This window comes from Nycticebus coucang, chromosome 1 (assembly GCF_027406575.1).
Source record: "Nycticebus coucang isolate mNycCou1 chromosome 1, mNycCou1.pri, whole genome shotgun sequence".
Taxonomy (NCBI): Eukaryota; Metazoa; Chordata; class Mammalia; order Primates; family Lorisidae; genus Nycticebus; species Nycticebus coucang.
The window spans coordinates 162,340,072-162,356,390 of record NC_069780.1 but is presented as its reverse complement, the minus strand read 5'-3'; the positions used below and the strand labels follow the sequence as shown (position 1 = coordinate 162,356,390).

At 42.0% G+C, this 16,319-nt stretch overlaps 1 protein-coding gene across 1 annotated transcript; it reads left to right on the top strand.

Annotated features, from left to right (window-relative positions):
* Positions 1-1,690: 1,690 nt before the first annotated feature.
* Positions 1,691-15,729, top strand: PTGER4 (prostaglandin E receptor 4). The gene is made up of 3 exons (XM_053591741.1): positions 1,691-1,823; positions 2,277-3,192; positions 13,823-15,729. Exons 2-3 carry the CDS (start codon positions 2,320-2,322, stop codon positions 14,420-14,422), a joined length of 1,473 nt encoding a protein of 490 aa, XP_053447716.1. The 5' UTR covers positions 1,691-1,823; positions 2,277-2,319; the 3' UTR covers positions 14,423-15,729.
* The last annotated feature ends 590 nt before the right edge of the window (positions 15,730-16,319 follow it).

Below are 16,319 nucleotides of genomic sequence, written 5' to 3'. Positions count from 1 at the left end.
AACTTAAAATCAGTTAGGAGGTTTGTTCGTTTGTGAAATGACATTTAAAAATGAACGCCTTATTATCACATAAATGAATTATTTACTTACCCTGAGAGGAGATGTAATATGTTAAAATGCATGTGCACTGCAGATGGAAAGAGGTTTCTTCAGGAATTTAAATTGTGTGAAGGCCTACACAATCTTACTTTAAAAAAAAAAAAAGGATGAATCCATTATAATGACACTATAAAGTTTTACAACTTCTTTTTCAGTTTTTAGTTCGGATTTCAGGAAATAGAGTAGAAAGAAGTGAATAATGAATACATGGAAAAATTGTTACCCTCCAGACAAGAAGCCAAACTGTGAGCAAAGGGAAGAACGAACAGACTCTCTCGAGAATTAGGGGTCAGGTGCTGCCTGGAGAACACCTTTCCTTTCCTCTTTAGCCTTTCAGAGAATTCGTGGTGCAGGTGTCTAACGCGAATATAACAGGGCCCAAGGCCCCAAGCCCATTCTACCCGGAGGGAAAGGTCTCAGCAGCTGGACGGAGAGACCTCCCACGGTCACCCACTCTCTCTAGTGCCCTGGTCTCCGCGCGCCACTTCTCTCCAAGCCCGCAAGGCACCTGCGCCGGGAGACGTCGCCGTCGCTGCCTCCTTGTCTCCTCTCTCTCTGCCTCTCTCTTTTTGCCTGGGGTGCCCTACCAAGCACAAGTCGCAGCCGGGCACTGCCAACTCACTCCTTTTATGGTGAGAGCATGGATTCTTCGTCGTTTCCCCGCCCAAGCCTGGTACCCACACACCCATCCACCCACCACGTCCGCTGTGCGCATGTAGGTCTGGCCCGGGGCACACGCGCTGGCGCGCACCCCCTCCCACCTCTAGGCAGCTCCAGGGTAAGGGTAGAGCCCCAAAGCGGCCGCCCTCCCTTCCCAGGACCCTGTCATTGCGGCCCACTCAGGTCGGCAGGCAGTAAGGAGAAAGGGTAGCTGGTTTCAGTGCTGGCCCTAGTGGATGCCGAGCTCTGGGGTAGCTGAGGAAGTGCCCAGGAAAGCACCACGGTTCCCGGGGGCTTCGCTGGGCTGCTCCTTCTCCTCACCTCTCTGGGCGGGAAAGCCACAGGAGCCTCCCGGAGCAGCGCGGGTCCGGCCCCCGCCCCCGCAGCACGTCCCGGGCGGGGGAGCGAAGACAGGCTCCGCCCCCTTCCATTCCGGCCAATGGGCGCCGGGGCCGCGAGCTCCGCGACTCCGCCTCCGCCAGGGAAACTTGAAGGAGGAGAAAAGTTTGTACAGAGGGTGGAAGGGCGGGTGGGGAGCTCGAAATCCGGCAGCAAGAGAGGAAGATGAACAGCCCCAGGTCAGAGCCCCACGCCGTGTGGACCCCGAACCGCCCCCAGGGCTCCCGGAGTGGCCTCAGCGGCAGCCGCCAACCTCAATAGCCCCCAATACTGCCCGCGGCTGGGGACGAGGGCGGCGGGAGCCGGGAACCAGGGCTCGGTGCCACCTGCGCGCGCGGCCGCACACCTGGACGCTGTCCCCCTGCGGACTAGACCTGCGGGACTCCTCTCTGAAGGAAGGACAAAAAAAATTAAACAAGACATCCAAGACCTGTCTTCGCTGACCCATCCATCCGCTGCCCTTGTTTTCCAAGAGTTTGAAAGCTGACCACTCTGACCGCAGTTCTGAAATACTGGCAGCCACTGAGACCTGACTTCGAGAAGCCAAAGACTTGGCAAGTTCCAGACTGAGCGGGACGAGAGTGAAGGCAAGTTAGAGAGGGTCCAGGACATCTGAGGCCTGAGCCTGGGGGCTTCCGAGGCTGCCGCCGCTACAGCTGCTACAGGTGAGATGGGGTTGGGGTTGGCGTAGTCTGGTAGAGAGCGCGGAGGACAGGCGCTCCTCTCGAGGAGCCAAGGAAGGGAGAGTGCCCTTTCCAAATTGTCTTCCATAACTTGCTTTCAGTGAGAATTTTATTGACTCCGAATCTGTCGGGAATAACACTTTTAAGCTACTTTTCCCTTGAGATGGGTCTTGTTCATCTTGGCAGTGGAGTGAGTGGAGTGGGGGAGGGTAGGGACAACAGTATCAGTTTATAAATATTAATGTCAGCAGAGTGGTGCTGCGGGCAGGACGCGTTGGGAACCTAGAGATTGCAGTAGCCGCAGCTGGAAAGTGGCTAAAATCTAGAAGTATAATCAAGTTGCGCCTCCTGTCTCTGTTTCTTGGGCAGGGGTCTAGCGCCTTGCAAGTGGTGATTTCAGCTCACAGCGCCATTGTCTCTCTTATACATTCTCAGGCCCACCCTGGAACGCCACGGCTGTGCACCGCCGGCCACTATCATGTCCACTCCCGAGGTCAATGTGTCTGCCTCCTTAATTCCCACCCAGCTGAACAGCCCCGTGACCATCCCGGCAGTGATGTTCATCTTTGGGGTGGTGGGCAACCTGGTGGCCATCGTGGTGCTGTGCAAGTCGCGCAAGGAGCAGAAGGAGACGACCTTCTATACCCTGGTATGTGGGCTGGCGGTCACCGACCTGCTGGGCACGCTGCTGGTGAGCCCAGTGACCATCGCCACCTACATGAAGGGCCAGTGGCCCGGGGGCCAGGCGCTGTGCGAGTACAGCACCTTTATCCTGCTGTTCTTCGGCCTGTCCGGCCTCAGCATCATCTGTGCCATGAGCATCGAGCGCTACCTGGCCATCAACCACGCCTACTTCTACAGCCACTACGTGGACAAGCGGCTGGCGGGCCTCACGCTCTTCGCGGTGTATGTGTCCAACGTGCTCTTCTGCGCGCTTCCCAACATGGGCCTCGGCAGCTCCCGGCTGCAGTACCCGGATACCTGGTGCTTCATCGACTGGACCACCAACGTGACAGCGCACGCCGCCTTCTCCTACATGTACGCGGGCTTCAGCTCCTTCCTCATCCTCGCCACCGTGCTCTGCAACGTGCTGGTGTGCGGCGCGCTGCTCCGCATGCACCGCCAGTTCATGCGCCGCACCTCGCTGGGCACCGAGCAGCACCACTCGGCCGCCGCGGCGGTGACCTCGGTCGTCTGCCGGGGCAACCCTGCGGCCTCCCCGGTCCTGCCGCGCCTCTGCGACTTTCGCCGCCGCCGGAGCTTCCGGCGCATCGCGGGCGCTGAAATCCAGATGGTCATCTTACTCATCGCCACCTCCCTGGTGGTGCTCATCTGCTCCATCCCGCTTGTGGTGAGTGACAACGCGCTGGCGGGGTTCGGCACTTCGCCGGCATTCACCTTGCCCCTCCGCTCCCGCTCCCCTCCTCTCCCTCTGATTCTCTGGCCGTGAACTTGTGTTCCCCCGGCCGGGCTGGGATCTCACACGTGGCTTCTCAGAGCAGGCCTGACCTACTGAGACCGAACAGGTGCTTTCCCCCTACATCCCCAAGTCTCTTTCCCCGAAAGCCTGGGTTCCTTTCTCTCACGGGACTGCCTTTACCCCTTCTGCCTGACACTGGCCTTGAGGCTTCCGGGAACACCCCGCCCCTCTCCGCTGGAAGTGCGGGGAGCCCACCGGGAGTGTGACCTAGCCTTATCCTAGGGACTGCGCGCTGGGAACTGCAGAGCCTAAGACTCCAGGGATGATGATCTCTGCGTGGAAACGATTCCTTAGGAGTGCAGGGGCTTTGGTGTTTTGATTTATGCAGGATTTAGGGTACCCCTCCCCATGGATTATGGCAAATTTTAGGACTGGAAGGGATACCAGGTACTTTTACTAGTCTAACTCACAATGACTTGCTTAAAATAATCCAACAGAAACTTTCTGTCAAGCTAGGTTTCCTGTTCCCCATTGCGTGCCCTGGGAGAACATCTTAAGGTGCACGACAGATAATTCCTACACAGGGCATGGCCAGACACAAGTCCCTTCATTCTGCCTAGAGGCCAGGAAAGCAAGATTGGGGGGTGAGGAAGGGGGGGCTGATTATGGAGTCGTGTCAATGGAGTATTGAATTTGCATTCTCAACAACCAACCGTAAGAGGTACAGTACTGAAGTTTACAGATAGATGTCTTGTTGACTGTCAAGCCAGAGCCTCTGCAGCTTGTAATGACCTGAGGACATCTGACTCCAAACCCTGCTCATGTAATGTCAGGCCACGTCTCCCTTCTAGAACGCTTCTAATTTCTGTCTTTGTACAGTGTGGGTTTGAGTTTTGGTGCACTTCATTTTAAAGACAGCATCTTTAAAATTGTCTTTGGATTAACTTTTAAAATTTTACTAACAGAAAGGCTGAAACTCTACCTAGTTCTAGACCTTGCCTGCGGTTAACACGGAATGTCCCAGAAGCAGATAGGCAGAAGAACTTGAAAGTAACTAGTTCTGAGTTCTTTCGTCTCTCAAAACACTGCATTCCTGTAAATTCTAAACAACCAGACCGACTAAAAAGAGATGACTTCTCTTTCTGATGCTTATTGAGAGCAAGAAAAAAATAAATCTAATAAGGTATTATTCCTTCCTTTCTCTTATTAATACTATCCAGAGATAGTTGATACAAAAATATTGTATCTCTGATAAAAGTGACTGTAAATGGAAGGAACTTAGAGGTGGCTGAGTGCCAGCATACAGTAGCTTCTTGCCAATTTGTATAAACAGAAGTAAATATAATTGGCTAGGAGAGCCTTTAAGTCATTCCAGGACCCAATATAATTTACTGAGTTAAGTCACTCTTGAGCCACATAAATATATTTTACTATCTGTAATGGCAACACAGAACAAAGTGAGATGTTGGAAGAAGCAGCTGTGCTTCTGCTGGGGCCTCAGGTCCCTGTCCTCTGCCTTACATTTTACAGAACAGTAAATGACAAAGTAAATGGTTTTTATTTACAGAAGACCATTTTAAGGAACTGAGGAATTAGAGCTAGAAGGCTAGCAACATGCACATACTTTATAAACATGTTTTAGTTAGAGAAAAGATGTGAAACTATGGATTCCAACACAGTCACAGAAGAAGTATTTTCCTCCAGCATCCAAAGATGCATACAAGCCTTAATTCATCTTATGGGCTAGAGTGGTAGACCTGGCCCTCAGGCTTAGGGCTGTTTATCACAAAGCCTTTGAAATTATTTGAGGACTTAGAGGCAAGAAATTATAGGAGCAATATTTGTGTTTTGCAAATTAACCACATTTTAACTAACAAGATATACTTTCCACTCTGTTTAAGGCCAGTAACATGTAGTTGACAGTAAGTAATCTCAGCCTGAAAATTGAAACTAGCTCAGTCAAGCAGTAGTCACATTAATCAAACCTTTGCATACCTTTTTGTGAGAAACAAGGAATCATACAAGTAGCAGGGACATCAGTTTTTAGCCTTTAGTTTTGGCTACTAAAATAATTTCAGAATCAGTTGAATTTTAAATTAGTGATAAATAATGGGGTTATTATACTACCCACCCACCCACAATTCACCAGTTCATTTAAGATTCAAAAGAGAAACTCATCCAGCAAGATAGTCTTTCTTGGCTTACTTTTACACCTTCCTTTTTCATGTTTCTCATATTGATATTGTAATTTAAGATTAATAATGCTTCTGAGCTCTCTGACATTTAAAGCAGTTGGGCCTATCTTCAGATCCAAAGAAACTAACCAAGCATCTGAGTTTAACTTTATCAAATCCAGTGGATTTATAATCCCATTTGAGGAAAATCACACAACCCCTTGGAATCACTTATGCTTTGGAAAGACTAACAGCAAATATGGTTTGTCTGGAATTTTTGGAATCTTCACACAATATGTAAGGAAAATAAGCAGGTACTGAAAATCAGCCAAGTTTTTGTCTTCTGGACACCAGGAAAGAATAAGCTACAGTGCCTCTTAGAGGGTAGTTGATGCCGAGTTTGGCATAAAAGGCAAATTTTAATTTGTTATCCAAAATATACATGTCTCATAAATAGAACTACACTCAGAAAGGAGACTTGAGAAAGTTTGTAAAATTAGTTGTGCATATAAGGAACTGTGCTAAACTTGCAAAATTTTTTGAAGTGGGTCATAATCAATGAACAGGGAAGGTTTAAGTACAACCTCCAGGAACATTGCATGACAAGACTTAGTGGGTAGGAGACTGTTTCAATTTTGTCTGTGCTTCTAAACACAGTCTCAGGTTATTATAAATATAGGAGAAGCTGAAGAAATGAAAGAGTCTATATTTAAATAAAAGGGATAGCGTTGTCTAGAAATACCCAAGCAAGACGGCCTCCTCAAGTCCTGGTGTTAAGTGCTGTAGCTAGATCAGTTTCTGATGTCTAATTTTGCTGTTGCTAATGGATGTGAAGATAACGTTTATAATCAAATCTTTTGCCTTGGGCCAAATTAGTTACACTATAGGATTTAAAAAGACATTTCCCCCCATCCATAGGCAAGCTGAGGCTATATTTATTGTTTCTTTTATTTTCTATTCTTCTTCTTACTCTGAAATAAGTATTCATCTTTGTTAGGGATAGAATGGCTAATGTGATTAGTCTTCTGCCTTGGTTGAGTAACACTTAGGTCTTTAGGAAAATAGTTTCCTGTGAATGCGTATTGATTACTTACTATAAACTAGTTGTCTCTCCCAGGGGGAATCTAACCTGAGGCCTCTAAGGTGGGCTGCATGCTAATTTTGTGAGAACTATTTTTTTATTTTTGCTTAGAGGTATCAGATATCACAAAATGTATGCAGGGATTACTAAGCATCTTTTGTTACGGGATGTGTATTTACTGTGTGGCCCAAGACAACAGTTTTTCTTCCAATGTGTGACCAAAAAGAAAAAAGATTGGACACCCCTGCAAACCTTCACCGGCATTGGATGAGCAGAAATTTATAAAGACAGATGAAAACTGTGTAGATAGATGCACTTTTGTTTACTGTAGGCAAACTGGAAGTGGGATCATGAAACAACTGATGCAATGTCAGATAAGTAAAAATCACTTCTCTAGCTACAAGAGTTAATGCCATAAATTTGGGTACAAGTATAGCACAATCAAAAGGATTTTACTATTTTTTTCAAATACATTTGGCTAAGTTAGAAGAAAAAATAACATATCCTAGAAGCAGGTTTTAGTCACAATATAAAATTATAGACCCAGTAGGAATACCTTGAAGACTGTTGAGTAACACATAAAGGTAAGGTATTTCCACATCCGGTATCTCAAGAGAATCTTGCAAAAGCTCTAGGAAAATGCAGGCACAGTGCCTCATGCCTATAATCCTAGCACTCTGGGAGGCTGAAGCAAGAGGATTGCTTGAGGTCAGGACTTCCAGACCTGCCTGAGCAAAAGCCAGACCTTGTCTCTACCAAAAATAGAAAATAATGGCCAGATGTGACAGTATGGGTGTGAACCTGTAGTCCCAGCTACTCAGAAGCCTGAGGCAAGAGGATCACTTGAGCCCAGCAGTCCGAGGTTGTAGTGAGAAAGGCTGATGTCACTGCACTCTAGCCAGGGTAACAGAGCAAGACCCATCTCAAAACTAATAATAATAATAATAGGAAGAAAGTATAGCAGAAAAGTAATTTTGCTCTTTCTACATATTAGTTTCCCCAGCTATAGATAAAGAATGTAAGATCATTCTGCAACTTCTGGGTAGCTACAGGGGAGTCCTCACCTAATGCTCATTTCTCTGTGCTTTGTTGAACTGTTAAGCTTAGGTTTTATTGAATATCTATGAACAAGATTTTTTTTTCCCTCAGAGCTAAAGTGATCCCTCAGTCTCCTACTAGAATATTCACAATGAGAGTTTAAAAAAAAATTTTCAACTCATTGTGACTATTCTAATGGATGGGGGAGAGGAGGAGAGAGGGAGTTTGTGTGCTCCCACTTAATGGGCACAATGTAAGGGTATATGACACACCTCGCGATACAACCACAACAGGACTCTACCTAACAAATGCAAACCTTGTAACCTGTTTGTACCCTTACATTAATCTGAAAAAGAAAAGAAAGGGAAAGAAAAGAAATTTTCGATGTAGATTATTGGCCTGTAGAGATTAAGCAACTTGCCTACAGTAAACGGGCAGATAGTGACCCAAAAGGAATGAGAACCAAATTCTTATAGCACTACCCAACTGAGAACTCTTTCACTATTCTTTACTTAAAAAAAAAGAAAAAAAAAAAAAGGTGGTGAGAACTTCTAGTAATAGCTCTGTCAGTTTTGGATTCTTCACAAAACAGTGAGATAACTGAGCACATACAGATAATTCCTTTTATGTGCTTGGAACAGAACAAGTAGCTCACACAGACAAATCCAATTACAGATCTTGGCATTTATTGGAAAGCATCACTATTTTGACAGTTGTTACTAAGTCTATCTTGTCACCATTTCAACATTCTTTATTCAACATTCTCGGCAAACAGGTTGTTATTAAGTAGGAAGTCCATGTTTTTGATATCATATCATTGATTCATTCCCCAAAGTTACCTCTATGCTACAGTTTTCAAATTATTGATACACAGTGGCCAAGCTTCCACATACGGGTCACAGAATGTAATGAGAGCCAGCATTCATATTATATAGTAGGCACCGTACTAAACACGTTAATAATTTGTAAAAATTATAAGGAGCAGAACTGGGATTTGGACAGAGGATTCTTTGATTCTAAAGCTTGGGCATTTACCCATAACATACAGCCTCATTAACAGCTTTCTTGTCACCATAGCTTCTTATAAAGTTACTGCATTTTCTCCAAGTTATGTTTTAATATTCCTAATCTCTAATCAACCTCAGAAAGGTATAGAATATTGTAATATATGTCAATATTAGCAACAAACCACTTGCACAAATCAGCAGCTACTGAGAAAAAGACTAGCTTTAACATTGGAAGAAAGAAGACACATTGATTATATTCAGTGAAGTTTTTACGATTTTTTTTCTTCTGATTCAGAGATTCTGTCCTTATCAGAAGTACAGTCTTCAACACTGAAAACTGCCTGAACTTGTTTATGTGTGTAATGTGTAGGGCCATTGGACAAGAATTCCAGAAAAGAGCTTTCACTCCCTGGCTGCCTTTAAAGTACTCCTCTGAATATTCCCATCTGAATCTGAGTTTTTCTGGACAGAACAAATCAAGTAGCCTTTAAAATGAAGCAGAGGTTGCTATATGTCTTCAAACCTTACAAAATAAGCAGCTGGGCATGATGACTTTTGTCTGTAATCCTATCACTTTAGGAGGCAGAGGAAGAGGATTCCTTGAGGACAGGAGTTCAAGACCAGCCTGAGCAACAAACAGAGTGAGACTCCTGTCTCTATAAAAATAGACAAAAAACAGCAGGGGGTGGTGGTGCACACCTGTAGTCCCAGCTACTGAGGCAAGAACATCATTTGGGACCAGGAGTTTGAGGTTGTAGTAAGCTATGATGACACCACTTAACCTCTAGCCTGAGCAATAGAGTGATGCCTGTCCTGAAAACAAAAACAAACAATATAAGTTACAAAGTGAATGTAGTTTTTATTGTTGTCTTGTTTTTTCTCTACTTGAATAAAAATATCCATTGAGAATGTGACACAAAGTAAAATTCATACTGATTCTTTTCAAATAATTAATTGGCCAACTTTTGAGAATGTATTTACTTGAATTTGGGGTTTTGCTATCTATACTTTTTGCTACTCTGTGAACTCCCCTTTACTGAAAAGCTATTAAATGACCAGGTTAAGTGGCATATACTGATTGTAAGCTTTTCCCTGTGGATAGAGCATACTTTTAATACAGTTTCTTTTCATTCCTTTCTATAGTAGTCAAAATTAATTTCCATAGTGGATAAAGTGATGATTCTTTGCCTGCTTCTCATCACCTTTGATTATGAAAACCCATTATTTATTTTTTAACAACACACTGACTTTTCTAAAATGCAACAGAAATTTAGAAATAAAAAGCTAATGCTTAATATATATGTTTAAATAACTACAAATTTTATTCCATTTTAATTGTTCACAATTTCCTTCCTTTCAGTAGTAACCATGTTTGTTTGGTAATGGTGTGAGAAGCAAGCAGTAACAAAATATTTCAATGTTAAAAATCTCAGAAATGCAGTATTCAAACTTAGCCAAGATTCTATTCTGAGAGTTAGAGATGGCTGTACAAAATGCTTCTTAGGCCCCTCATAGGAGTGAGAATATGCAAGATTTATGGAAGCTAAATATTAAAAACAATTGATGTCATGGAGACAGAGAGTAGAATGATGGTTACCAGAGGAAGTGGGGAATAAAGGGATGGTTGATGGGTACAAAAACATAGTTAGAATGAACAATATTTGATAGCACAACAAAGTGACTATAATCAACAATAAGTTACAGTATACTTTAAAATAACTAAAATTGGAGTTGGAATGTTCCTAACACAAAAAAATGTTAAATGCCTGAGGTGATGGATACCCCATTTACCCTGATTTGATTATTACACATTTGTATGCCTATATTAAAATATCACATGTACCCTATAAAGAAGATGCAATTATTTTGTACATATAATAATTTCAAAAATTTTTAAATAAAATAGTTTGGGGGGGGTGGCACCTGTGGCTCAAAGGAGTAGGGTGCTGGCCCCATGTACTGCAGGTAGTGGATTCAAGCCTGGCCGTGGCCAAAAACTGCAAAAAATAAAATTAAAATAAAATAGTTTGGGGGGGGGGAAGAAGTTTCTTGGAGAAGTACTTGAGTACCAAAATCTCTCAAGTGGAGTAACACTGCCACCTAGTGGTGTAAAGTCTCAAGTTCACACAAACCGCTCCATAGGTCATTTCCAGAGGGCCACAGGAATTGATTCTAACAAATTTAAATCTATCATTTCTTCTACCTTAAGAAACATAATATGTGATGAGAGTAAAACATATATCTCACACGTTTTGCTAATAATTAACTAGTCCTGAAATAATTCTTAAATATAAATTCAGCCTGGTCAAACAGAAAAAGGAATGTGAAGATCACCTAGAACCTGGAGCCCAGACCAGCATTGGCCACCTGTAGGAACCTTGATAGATCTTCAAAACTTTTGGGCCTCAGTAACAAACACTTCATCTGAGAAAAGGACCGTAGACTCAAGGGAACTTCCCAGTTCACAGGCAGAAAGGAAGAAACTAAGATGCCAGTTTTTGTAAACATTTAAAAAGAAAATGCTGTGTCTTGATATTATCATTTATCCCAGCCTAGTTTCCAAAATTGATTTAAGACATCATATATTGCTATTCATTCTAGTTCATTATTTAGATGTCTCTGAGAGATCAAGATATACATTTCATCTTAGTTAGAGGCATCTGACCATTTGTTCTATGAGATTTACAAGCGCATTATTCCTTTTCAGAGCATTTAGGGGAAGATGTGTTTCAGAATTCACAATTTCTGGCTTGGCGCCTGTGGCTCAGGTGGCTAAGGCACCAGCCACATGCACCTGAGCTGGTGGGTTCGAATCCAGCCCGGGCCTGCCAAACAGCAATGACAGCTGCAACCAAAAAATAGCCGGGGGTTGTGGTGGGCGCCTGTAGTCCCAGCTACTTGGGAGGCGGAGACAGGAGACTCGCTTGAGCCCAGGAGTTTGAGGTTGCTGTGAGCTATGGCACCACGGCACTCTACCCAGGGCAACAGCTTGAGGCTCTGTCTCAAAAAAAAAAAAAAAAAGAATTCACAATTTCTTGGCTTTTAGAAAAGTAATCATTAATATACTGTATAGTATATACTATCTTCATCAGAATTGGGACAGTACTCCTGGAGCAAAACATAGGAATATTCACTCTCACTGGAATAAATAAAACTATAAATAGCATCACAGTCTAATTCAGTTCAGGTTAAAGTAAATTTAGGTCAGTCTTTGTAAATAAATAAGTTCCAAAAACAGAATGAGAGAATAACAATAAAACAATAACAAATGAAACAACAAAAATCTTTTGATAAAGGATCATGGACTTATAGCTAATTAAGATCTAAATTAAGGATGAGATAGAAATACAGTTATATCTCACTGATCCAGCACCATCCAGGAAAAGGTTTCATATGAGTTGAATTTATCAGAATGATGAAATTTATTTCTTTAAACATTTTAAATTTTCTTCTTTAATCCAAATTGTTATAATCTCTTAAAATATCCCTACTGAAATATGGTCACATCTGATGAGTGCCAAAAGAAAGCACTAAATTGGTCAATAAATCACCTTTTCCATTTTGAATTGCCACTTACCAACCTCAACTAAACTATCCCTACCCTTTCTTGGTGATTTATACACCATGAATCATTCACTATGACGCTGTGAGGTAGTGATATCCTCAAATCTCGGTAGAGATATTTGGCCCTAGTTAAATGGCCCCACCTATGCTTCAATGAGTTCTTGCTTACTCCTTTTTACGGTTTCTGTGCATCTTCCTTGGCTTTGAGACTCAACTTCTTCTCCATAACCTAAAATAATTATAATGGCAAGTGATAATTACCAAAGACAGATGGTAGTTATCTTAAATCCCCTATTTCTATATGAATTACAGATGAGATTTTTATAGAAATGATCCTAGTAGCATCAGAAAGTCTAGGCAAAAAAAGAAATCAATACTTTAAGGGTAAATTTGAGAGTGTGTATTTAACAAGTGTATTTTTCTTTAAAGAATAAAATGATGATCTTCCTTAAGTTTACACAAATTCATGCTGTCTTTGCTGAATCATTTGAAGTTCCCACATATTGACATATCATTTCATTCTTTCATGATTTTGCACATGGCACTACCTCTATTAGAAATCTAATGTCCTTCTTTCTATATTTAGAAAACTCTCACTTATCCATCAAACTCCCACTCATCCATTATCATTATTACAACTGGGGAACAGGGTCATAGAGAAAATAAAAAATTTGTATTTATTCGCTATGATAGGAAATCCTGATGTTGGTTTAAAAGTGTCCAGCATATTTTGTCTAGGCTTGGAATAAAGGAATCTTGGCTTTTCTGTTATGATTAGATGGTTAGTTGACTTACAAAGTAAGTTTCATTTAAATTTTATAAAATAGAAGCTGAAATAAGGGTAATCAGTGGCTTCTGGAGGAAAAAAAAGACATTTCATTAAAATTGCAAAAACTTCAAAGCACTTACAGAAATGAAGTAAATGAACAGCTTTTCAAGGAGACTTTACGTACATGTTACTCCGCTCAGACTGTATTTTTGTAACCATCTCTGCACATGACTTTGACCATGACTTTGCACGTGGAACAACCTCATGTGAAATCTTGTGTCCTTCCTTGACCATCTTTGATCTAGGGAAGATATTCATAATGCGGTGGTTCATGCCTGTAATCCCAGCACTGTGGGAGGCTGAAGAGGGGGAATTGCTTGAACTCAGGAGTTCCAGACTTGCCTGAGTGAGACCCCAACTCCTAAAAAAATAATGAAAAACCCAGATGGGCACCACAGCCAGTGCCTGTAATCCCAGCTGCTTCTGGAGGCTGAGGCAGTGGTTGCCCACAGCCCGAGTGTGAGGTTGCAGTGAGCTATGATGCCACTGCACTCTGCTCAGGGCATAGGGTGGGACTCTTGTCTCAACAACAACAACAAAATAAATAAGGAAACAACAAAAACAATAAAATAAATAAAAATAAAATAAAATCTCAACAAAATAAATAAAAATAAAACAAAATAAATAAAAATAAAATCTCAACAACAAAATAAATAAATACGAATATTTAAAATTATAATAGCTCAAAAGATGTAACTGTATTTTCGCAATTACTGAGTTTTCTGAGGCTATTTAGGCTGCTCTTTTCTTGAACCTTGTTATCAGAAAAGAGGGTAGCAACCCAGTGTTGCTAAGGTAGACATAGAATTTAAATGTTTTCCCAACTTATTAATGATAAAATCTAAACGTGTGCATCTCATTTATGCAGGTGCGAGTGTTCATCAACCAGTTATATCAGCCAAGCTTGGAGAGAGAAGTCAGCAAAAACCCCGACTTGCAGGCCATCCGAATCGCTTCTGTGAACCCCATCCTGGACCCCTGGATTTACATCCTGCTGCGGAAGACAGTGCTCAGTAAAGCCATAGAGAAGATCAAATGCCTCTTCTGTCGCATCGGCGGGTCCCGCCGAGAACGTTCGGGACAACCGTGCTCGGACAGTCGAAGGACATCCTCTGCCATGTCCGGCCACTCTCGCTCCTTCCTCTCCAGGGAGCTGAAGGAAATCAGCAGCACGTCTCAGACCCTCCTGCCAGACCTCTCACTGCCCGACCTCAGTGAAAATGGCCTTGGAGGCAGGAATTTTCTTCCAGGCGTTCCTGGCACGGGCCTAACCCAGACAGACACCACCTCACTGAGGACTTTGCGAATATCAGAGACCTCGGACTCCTCACAGGGGCAGGACTCCGAGAGTGTTTTGCTGGTGGATGAGGTTAATGGGAGTAGCGGGGCTGGGCCGGCCCTGAAAGGGAGCTCCCTGCACGTCACCTTTCCCTGCGAAACACTGAACTTGTCTGAAAAATGTATATAGTAGCAAAGGAAAGAAATACAGCACTGTCTCGGAAGCTGTGCAATAGACAAATAAAGGAGGCATTTGGCTGTGCTCAGAAGGGCTATGTCCATCCCACAACTCACATTAGAGGCTTTTGAGCACTTTTCAGACTATCAAGTTGATTCACACGGGTCCCAAGATTGAAGCACTTTGACTGAGACCCCACATTGACACGGGATTGTGGTCATAACTTGCTCGCTGGAAAGATCAACTTTTTCTACTGGATAGGAGGCTGGAAGGAGTTTGGCTGTTTTCATAACATCTGGACTTTATCCCTGGCACCCAGCAGAAGCCCAGATACTGGAAGGGCTCTAATTCCAATGAACTATGAGGACTACCTTATAGATGATTTAAGTGTCTCACTAAAGCATGAAATGTGAATTTTTATTGTTGTAAATATGATTTAAGGTATTTAAAGTATTTTCTTCTCTATGAGAAGGTTTGTGGTTAATACAAGGTATAACAAAATTATGGTAACCCCTCTCCTCCCAGTATAACCAGCTCGAGTTGCAGATGTTAGATATTTTTCATAAACAATTTCAGGCCAAGGTGTTGAAAATTCACAATAAGACTAGTGTCTATAAAATAGATATAAATTTTTAAAATGAAGAGTTTAATATTATCAAAGGAAAAAAGAAAAAAATGCTATTTAAGATGTGAAAATTATAGACCAAACTATTAAAGTTCTTTCCAAGCAACACATAGTGAAAATGTTTTAGTGGTAATATACTTATTTATCCGGGAAACTGTGATTTCAGGAGAACCTAACATGCTGGTAAACATTTTCAACTTTTTTCCCCACTAATTGGTACTTTTTAAAACAACAAACTTTTTTTAAAAATCTTTCATAAATAACCCATAATTGAAGTAATATAAAAGTCTAAACAGCTTGTTTTCCCTCCAAACGTGTGCATAGTGTTACTGAATGAATGACCTAGAACATCCTTTAAAATCTAAGAGTAAGTCTAAGTGCACAATAAAGACCTTTATTTTGAGATGTGGAAGGATCTCAAATGTGATTAAATCAGCCTTTCATGTATGTCAAGGGTGCGGGATTTGAGCACCTAAGGGTCACCTTTTAACAGTTTTGTGTAATACCCAGTGATACTGTACACATATGTGAGGAACTTTCTCAAAGAAATATTAAGCATGTTTTGTTGCTCAAAGTGTTTTTGTGAATTGCTTGGTTGTAAGTAAATTCTGAGCCTGATATTGACATGGTTTGAAGCAGTTGTACCAACTGAAATTATTTTGGAGATTATAATAAATGAATACATTCAGTCTGAGTTCCATGTCCTCAGTTTGAGAAAAATCGTGTGGTTTTTGTTTGTTGCTGGTCATCATTATATCCTTTCCAATTGAAATTTTTAAAATTTACTTTGCAACTTTAAATTTTAAAAAAAGTTACAAAAATAGTATAAACTCTTGGATCCACTAAGTGGAGAATGGTATTTACTCAAAGTCCTCAGTTTCTTTGGGTGGTAAAGCCACTATCATGCTTAGCTCACTACATATAAAAGACCCAAATAATTATTACCAAAACAATTCATATAAATGCTAATTTTAAACTTCTATTTTTGAATGTTTAAATGCTAATTTTTGTTTGTATTTTAATTGAGTTATATGCCAGCATTAGATGGCTAAGGCTACTATAGCAAAATATCATAGTAGGCTAGGCAAGATTGCTCATGCCTAGCACCCTGGAAGGCTGAGTCAGAAGAATTGTTTGAGCTCAGGAGTTTGCAATCAGCCTGAGCAAGACTGAGATCTTATCTCTACTAAAAATGAAAAAATAAGCTGGAAAAAGAAAAAAGAAGCTGGATATTGTAGTGGGAGAGCTACGATGACACCACTGCACTCTTTTGGGGCGACAGAA